Source organism: Impatiens glandulifera, chromosome 8 (genome assembly GCF_907164915.1).
Source record: "Impatiens glandulifera chromosome 8, dImpGla2.1, whole genome shotgun sequence".
Taxonomy (NCBI): domain Eukaryota; kingdom Viridiplantae; phylum Streptophyta; class Magnoliopsida; order Ericales; family Balsaminaceae; genus Impatiens; species Impatiens glandulifera.
In genome coordinates, this window is record NC_061869.1 from 21,449,944 (window position 1) to 21,459,083 (window position 9,140).

Here is a 9,140-nt window from a genome sequence, read left to right on the forward strand (position 1 = left end):
CTTTGATTGTTTTCCAATATCTTGTTGCAGCAAATGAGTTGGAATAGATATGTTAATAAATAATCCATTGTTGCAAGAATAGTTGATCTTTCCAATGGATTGCTTGAACTTCCTTGCTCTACTCTTTTTCTTTATTTGTAGGACAATGCTTATTAATTTCTACTAGAGGTATAAGCAAATGGACAAAATTAAACCCAACCTGTTAAAAACTGACCAAAACAACACCATCGGGGCGACCAAATTCTGGCCTTTTCTCCCAACGCCGAACTGGTTGTGCAGTTTTATAGTAAGAACCCGATGGTTTAACCATATACACTTGTTTTGACATTTATACTTGCGTAAATTAATTATGTCATGCGTTAGAATCATCACAGCCACTTTTTTTTAATAAGTATAGTTTTAATAAACTTTTATTTATTCAAATACTTGATATGTTTGTATATCTATATTATTTAAATTTAAATGTATGATTGTACTTTGTTAAAATGCTTAACTTTTGTATGGTTATTATTTGTTTGATCTCTTTGTTGAAACTTAGTTATTGCTATTATGTTTTAATGTTAGATAATAAATATATAGATATGTTTGATAAATTATTGTAGGATTTTCTTACTAATGATTAAAACCGACCAATTACCCTAGCAACCAAACCGACAATTAAAACATATGAAAATGGACTACTACAATTTGAGTGTGCATTTTGGTGAAAGAAAATGACCTGACTGAACCAATTGCACCCTATAGTAACCCCATCTGGTGACTCCTATTTATTTAGAGCTGCAGTTTTTTCTTAATTAAAATCAAAACACTATTCATTTTAGGAATTTATAGGTTTTCTCCAATGGCTTGTGTGGGTTTCCTTTTTGTAATGGTAGTTTCCTTGGTAGGCCTTTTTGCACAGCCCCGGAAGAAGGTTTAGAATTTTGTCTATAAGAATCTCTGGTTGAGATTCTTTAGAGATCAACTGAACCTCTCTTCATGTTGGTGTATCATAGTAGGGTTCTTAAGGTTTTTGGGAGGTTTACTCGTTTCAGATCTTCCCTATTTCATGGGTTTTGATGTGAATGATTGAAGTCGTAATTTTAGTAAAAAAAACTTCACATGTAATCAGTTAATTCCTCACATATATTTTTATTTTGTCAAGTGTTTCACTCCAGTTTACAATCCAAATTGAATGATGGTAGTTTGTGGTCGCCTTTATTTGTTGAATTTTGGTGTATGTCCTGGAGTCATAGTATCATCAACCAGATATGGAGTCTCACTGTTTACTTGTTTTGCTTAGTGTTCCATTCTTTTTGGTCATTTACGTAAATGAAGGTTTCAATCAACATGCATCTACCCAAGCATTCGAATGAGATTCTTCTGAACCTGACTTAAATGTCCATGCTTGCTCAACTTGTTACGCTTACAATTGAGTTTTGTGTGGATTTTCTCATGGTCACATGTGTTATTTTAGGAGTTCTTGTGAGATTGTGTGCTAGGTGTTTCAGGACATTGGGGAACAAAGTTAACATGTTGCAATGCAAATTGCAGATACAATATTTTAACTAATTTTATGTTATTAAGGTCTTATTTGAGACACTTTTATTATCATAAAATGTTGTTTTGAAGAATATATCTCAATTTTCTTGTCATCTTTGATTCCTTCATCCAACGAGTTTTCTCAAGAACTCACTTGATATAATCTCTTTGCGAGATCCGACATCAATCCATGTTTACATATTTTCTCAAGAACTCACTTGATATCATCTCTTTGCGAGATCCGACATCAATCCATGTTTACATATTTTCTCAAGAACTCACTTGATATCATTGTTTGCGATGAGGACTCATTGATGATGACATAATACATTTGGCAAATCTCATTACCAATCACTTGTTTATATATTGCCTCTAAAAAAAATACATGTGGAAAATTTTACCACTTAATCTATCATAATAAAAAAAACACATGTTTTCTCTAATTTTAACGCATTTCACAACCTCCCCTAATACTGAACTGGGAATTGCAACAAGGAGAAGATAATGCAACATAAAGATAACATAGTTTCTTTAGAGATGTCATAACGAATTTCTTTGTAAAAATGGTGAATCAAAATTTGAAGGGATAAACTAAATTGAATGAATTTTGTGCTTGGTTACATGTGACTAAAGCTTTCAATTCTTTTATGGAATTTTTGGAAGGAGGTAAGTAGTGGAATGAAATCTGAAGTGAGTCCTCATGTACTTAGGAATCAAAGGTAAACAAAAAGGGTTTGTCCAACAATAGTTGGGGTTCAAAAAGTAGAATGACATTTGAAATATACATGGATTAACACATAAGTTTGATAGTTTGATCAAATGATTGATCGAAATTATCTATTATCCCAAGCATGGCTAAGCATGATCCATATGATTAAGGATATAACTATAATCTGTTCCGCTAATATTCGATCTGAAATTGGTTCTGTTTGGGGCGAGTTTTTTTATCCGCTAATCGGTTATGATATGTGTGTCATGTACAGAACATAAATAAATACAATTAAATGTATAATATTATTATTTTTTATATTTATTATCTATTTACGAGATTGACAATTCAACTCATTCATGATGACATAATACATTTGTCAAATCTCATTAACAATCACATGTTTATATGTCGACTCTGAAAAAGATACATTTGGAAAATTTTACCACATTCGATAAAAAAAACCCACATGTTTTCTAATTGTAACGTGTTTCACAACCTCCCTTATTGTCGAAATTAAAATTGCAAAGGAGAAAATAATGTTACATAAATACAACATAGTTTATTTAGAGTTGTCACATCAAATTTATCTATAAAAATGGTGAAAGAAAATTTGAAGGAATAAACTAAAAAGTTAAATGATTTTTGTGTTTGGTTATGTGGAAAAAGGTCTAAGTTATACCTTTTGTGTTTATTCTAAGGGATCTCTTCTCTAAGTATTTTTGGCTAGTTCAAAATTTATAATTTTGACTTCAATTTTTTTTTATGAGATTTTGAAAGGAGTGTAATGAAATTAATTGAGTCCTTATGGACATGGGAATCAAAGGTAAACAAAAAGGGCTTTTCCGACAACTGGTTGGGGGTTTCAAGGAGTAGAATGATATTTGAAGTATACATGGATTAACACCTAAGTTTGATAATTTGATCAAATCGGAAGATCCGATGACGAAGAACATATCTGATTTGAATTGTCCTGTTTGAGACGGTTTATCTTTATGGATATATTTGTGTCACTGTTGCACGAACACAAATAAATGTAATTAAATATATATTTTTATAACATCACCAATATATGTGATTAATGGGACATCCATGATACTAATACTCTACCTAATTATGATCCACTTAAATTAATGAATTCTTTTTTTTTAATCTCACATTTTTTTTAAAAGATTATTTTTGTTTATTCTATTCTTTGACGCCAATTAGAAAGTGGAGGTGAAATGATCTACATTTTCTAACCTGTCATGAATAAAAAACAATAAGTTAATAACCTTATTAAACATAAAAAAAATAAAAAAATAATGTAAATAAGATAATAATTAAAAATTAATATGTTACAATCAATACTTATTTTTTTTTAAAATATTTTTTTATTTATATTATTATAAAATATGTATGGATAAAACTTTTTTAAAATAAAAAAATTGATTTTATAATAAAACATTCTTTTTATATTTATAACAAATAAAAATTTTAAATGAATGAGTCTCAAATTCATCCTTAATTTTTAATTTGATGTAATTTCTTCTCCATAAATAATAAAAACACCAACAAAATTAAGAAAGTGGATCAAATTTAGTAAAATAACAAATTATTTATGGTTCAAGTCTTTGAATAACAGTAGTTTTGCCAAGAACCCTATTTTGTGAATCAACCATTTGATCTCATTTATTCATCTCTTCTATCCGATTCCTTCTTCTTTCTCTTTCTAGTTTCAATCTACCTTCCCAAACATGTCTTCAAGTTGTACTGTGGATTCTTGCATGGTAGAGGGCAGTGACGGTGTGAGTCTACGAACCAGAGTTTTCAAACCCATGGAAGAGATCAAAGACAATCTTGTCGCAGTTCTAATCCATCCATATTCCGTATTGGGTGGATGTCAAGGCCTTTTGAGAGGGATTGCTTCTGGATTAGCCTCTCAGGGTTACAGGGCTGTGACATTCGACATGAGAGGGGTTGGGAGATCAACTGGAAGAGCTTCTCTTACTGGATTTCAAGAGATCAAAGATGTTGTTTCTGTTTGCAATTGGGTTTTGGATAACCTTTCAACTGATCGGATCTTATTGGTGGGTTCTTCTGCTGGTATGGCTCGCTTTTTTTAGATTTTGAATCTTCCATTTATCTAGGTATTTGAATGAACCCTAGTTTGAAATGGGTGTGAAGCTCATTTTTACAGTTACCCATTCAATAATCAACAGATATAAGAATGGACATTTATAGTATGTGACTTGTGTGGTTGAATACTTTAAATCATCTAATGTTCTTCCATGAGCAAGTACTTGAATATTGTTATTTGATCAGGAGTTTTCTGTAGAGGAGGGAATGTAAAGAGGCCTTACATGTATGGTTTGGAAAATGGAACTTATATATCTTTTCAAAACAATGGATGTGTTGTTCTGGAATCATGGAATTGGTACGGAATCTCTTGAGTTTTGTGTTGTTATTATTTGTGATATGGAGAAAATCACACAAGAAATATATCAAGATTCTCTAGAAACTAAAAAAAAACTCTCATAATCACTCAAACATAGTTTCCAACAAAACCCATACAGGGTTGAATTGTATTCATTGGAATGAAGTTTTTAACTGTTCAGACAAAGAAGTCATTGTTTCTTCTCTGTTTCTTTAGGTGCACCAATAGCTGGTTCAGCAATTGATCAAGTGGAACAAGTAGTTGCCTTTGTGAGTATAGGATATCCCTTTGGTTTCATGGCTTCAATCCTTTTTGGACGACACCACAAAGCCATATTGCAGTCTCCAAAACCAAAATTCTTCGTAATGGGAACCCGCGATGGATTCACCAGTGTGAAGCAGCTACAAGGAAAATTGAGTGCAGCCAAAGGGCGGGTTGAAACCTATCTAATAGAAGGAGCCAGTCATTTCCAGATGGAAGGACCTGCTTTTGATGATCAAATGGTAGGTCTTATTCTGACTTTTATAGCATCTTTGTAGATATCATCCATCGAATTACTCTATTAGCTAGTCATTCATTTGTGTATCTGTTTGTACCTTGGACACCCCTAATATTAATAAGTGTTTCTGTTTTGTTGTGTAGATTGTCTTTAAGAAGAATGTATTTCTTTTCCTGTCTGTGCATTATTATTATGAACCTCAATTTTGGTTTCTTAAAGTGTATTTATTTGGTGGGAAAGAGTTATTAATGTTTGTTCTTAAAACAGAGGGTTTCGTCAATACTTGAGCGAGCACCTAACTTTTGCGGTTAGTGAGAATATCGCAGAAATATAAAATTTCAAAATAACCGTTTTTAAGTGTATATATATATATATGTAAAGTAATAACAACCCTAGTTGGCAAGAGTGAAGGTCATTGCTATCTATCTAATAGTGTACAAATACACAAACATACTTATCTACAGACTACATATATACTTCTCTCATTTTATTTTTCTAATTTCAACTAAATATGATAATGTGTTATTTTTACATAAATATGACATCTAACCAACATTGTCTCATTTTTTAGATTTTCAATCAAATATGATTAGTAGATCAAAAATACTTATATACATTTTTAATATACAACATATTTAGTAGGGGTGGACAAACCTACCGATCCGGTGTTTCAGATCGGATATCCGCCTCTATTTATTTTAAAAATTGCGATCATCCGATATCCGACCACTATCCGATCCGAAAACACCAGATCAGCCAGCCAAATACCCGCTAATTCGATTTTTTTTATATTTCTAATTTTTTTTCATATGCTCTAGCTTCCAAACCTCCAATGATTAATGACTATTTGAGCTCTAAACTTAGGTCTGCATCTAAAGAGAAGAGATTCACAAATAGATATAAAGGAAAATGGGAAGGAAAACAAAAAAAAAAAGATAGCTATTTTTGTTTGGGTTTATGTGTTTGTAAAGGGAAATGGAAAAAAACAAAAGGAAGAGAGAGATTTTTGTTTGAGTTTGTAATTATTTAATAATATTTTTGTTTGAGTTTGTAAAAAGAGATAGGAAGAAAAATAAAAGAAAGAGAGAGATTTTGTTTAGATATGTAATTATTATAAATATATTATTTTATTTTTAAATTTTAAAAAACACCAGATCGGCTTCGAATATACGATATTTTTTTGCCCGATTCGTATCCGATCCGGAAATCCTGTACAAATATCGGATCGGATCGATATTCGAATTTGATCCTTCATATTCGGATTTTTTCGGATCGGATCAACCGGATCAACGGATCGGATCGACCGGATTAACGGGTCGGATCTTTCGAATCGGATTTTTTGGCCACCACTAATATTTAGTACCATAATTATTTATTGGAAAAAGAATTCAGTAACTTAAACAAAAGGGAAAGAATATAGGCCAAATTACAAGTAATTTTTTTTTTCTATTTTGTGTAGTATCTAATAAAATAATATATGAGGCAATATGTGTTATCTATATATATAATAATGTTTAATTTTTAAAGTGTCTGGATTGCTGAGTCGAGAGCTATGGTTAATTTGAATATATATATGAGAATAATTGATACTTTGGTCGGATTGTGAGTTGACTGCCCATAAACTTAAAACGGTTAAAAATAAAATTAAAAATGTTATACGTATATTTCGAACTTGCAACCTAATAAAACAAGTACAACCCTTTAACTAACTAAGCTAACAAGACTTTATATTTTAAATTCAACACCAAATTTGATGAACGCGGGACATTTTAACAATATAAGTTCAACTTTTTAACTAACTAATATATATATAATGATGCTTAATTTTTAAAGTGTCTGGATTGTCGGGTTGAGAGTTGTGGTTAATTTGGATATATATGTGAGAGTAAATGGATATTTGGGTTAGATTATGGGTTGACCCGTTCATAAACTTAAAACGGTTAAAAATAAAATTAAAAATTCTATATGTATGTTTTGAACTTGTAATCTAACAAAACAAATACAACCATTTAACCAAGTGTGATTGTGATGTGATTTGTCGATGGATAATAGGTCGGTATCAATTGAAAGTGATTAAACAAATATGAATCAAATATTTGATTGACCAAAGTCTGAGGTCACGATGCTAAATATTAAAAAATATGAATTAAATATTTAATTGACAAAGTGAAAGTGTAAGGTCACGAGATAAAAGATTCATTCAGAAAAAATATGTGATAAAATATGTGAAAAAATAAGATTTTTTACCGAAGTGAATAAAATGTCGAATGAGAGCATTCTATTTTTTATTTTAATATATTATTCATAATTTATTAAAAATTTTAAACATCAACTATATATTATTATAGTTTCTTTTTAATTTATTTTGTTTTTATTTTTATCTGTGTGCATCGCACGAAATTTTTTCTATTTAATCTAATAATATTTAATTCGTTTATATAATTTATTATATATATATATATATATATATATATATATATATATATATATATATATATATATAACATATTATATATAATAACACTTTATATTTTAAAATAATTTCAAAATTAATAAACTTATAACATTTCTAATAATATAACTTTAACCTTTTAAATAAGTTAACTAATATCATTTAATTCGTTTATATAATTTATTATATATATATATATAATTGTTAGTCATATTAATTATATATTCATACTTAAATTTATAAAAAAATCTAACAATCTTAAATGGTGTAATGGTTAATGTTCATTCTACATAATAAAGATCGAGGGTTTGAATCTCACTCGGTGCAAATTTGTAATATTTATAAAAAAAAGATTAAAGAATATGTTAGTTGATTGACGAAAGTAATTTGGTAAGTGAGTGAGAATAATATTGTTGTTTGTCGGAAATACTTTGATAAAGCTCGGTAAAGAGGAGATTGTTAGGTAATATAGAATATGTTTGCTAACAAAAGTGACTTGGTAAGTGGGTTAAAATAAAATCGTTGGTTGACCAAAAGCTCGGTAAAGAAGAGGGAATATGTTGCTTGATTGATGAAAATGAGTCGGTAAGTAAGGATAAAATTGTAATTTTATTTTTAACCGTACAAATGTTCGGAAACCTCGCTAGTTCTGTTAATTTAAACAATAAAAAAATGGATACCATACCTTCAAGCTTCTAATATTATCTTTTATATATGTAAAAACAGATCTTGTATGCAAACTATCCAACAACAACTTATATTATACCAATTCAATAAGAATGACCCTATAGTTGAATGGATCTTTACAAATATAACCATAAGACAAATCTTCATTTTATTTTCAAGAAATTATGTAATTACCATACAAAAATACCATCCACTAATACTTTGTTAAATAATTTCAACGATACAATAAGGTAGCTCAAGTGGAAAACTAATTCCTAAAAAAACAAAGATGACAGTTCAATCCTATAGTTGAATGGATCTTTACAAATATAACCATAAGACAAATCTTCATTTTATTTTCAAGAAATTATGTAATTACCATACAAAAATACCATCCACTAATACTTTGTTAAATAATTTCAACGATACAATAAGGTAGCTCAAGTGGAAAACTAATTCCTAAAAAAACAAAGATGACAGTTCAATTCTAATTTAAAACGCCTTAAATTAATGTATATGTCATGCAATCATAGTTGTGGGGTTATATTAGTTTCCAACATAAAAAACACACAACATAATTAAATATCATTTTAATACTTTTTCATTTATTACCCCACTCAATTTATTAACTAAAATACTAAAATATCTTTTATTTAAAAAATAAAATTTAGTATTATATATTAATAAAATTTAGGATTTTTACTAAAACAAATCTCATTTATTCAAAATCACTCACAATCATAACATTTTAAATAACTTGGTCCTGGTTCGAATTCGAGTTTTAAAAAAAAACTAAAAGGAGAAAAAAGAGTAACGATGAATTTGAGAAGATTGAGATTTTTTTGGGGAAAAAACTTAAAATGTATTAATATATAAT

The 9,140-nt window shown here is 29.1% G+C and overlaps 1 protein-coding gene across 1 annotated transcript; it reads left to right on the forward strand.

The window, feature by feature from the left end:
- Window positions 1–3,877: 3,877 nt before the first annotated feature.
- On the forward strand, window positions 3,878–5,287 carry LOC124911880. The gene is made up of 2 exons (XM_047452411.1): window positions 3,878–4,315; window positions 4,863–5,287. The coding sequence occupies exons 1-2, from the start codon at window positions 3,967–3,969 to the stop codon at window positions 5,183–5,185; spliced, it is 672 nt and encodes a 223-aa protein (XP_047308367.1). The 5' UTR covers window positions 3,878–3,966; the 3' UTR covers window positions 5,186–5,287.
- The last annotated feature ends 3,853 nt before the right edge of the window (window positions 5,288–9,140 follow it).

Excerpts from the sequence above, each read along its gene's own strand:
- LOC124911880 (XM_047452411.1), top strand. The coding sequence starts at position 3,967 with ATGTCTTCAAGTTGTACTGTGGATTCTTGCATGGTAGAGGGCAGTGAC. Across the intron at positions 4,316-4,862 it reads ATTGGTGGGTTCTTCTGCTG|GTGCACCAATAGCTGGTTCA; the intron begins GTATGGCTCGCT and ends CTGTTTCTTTAG.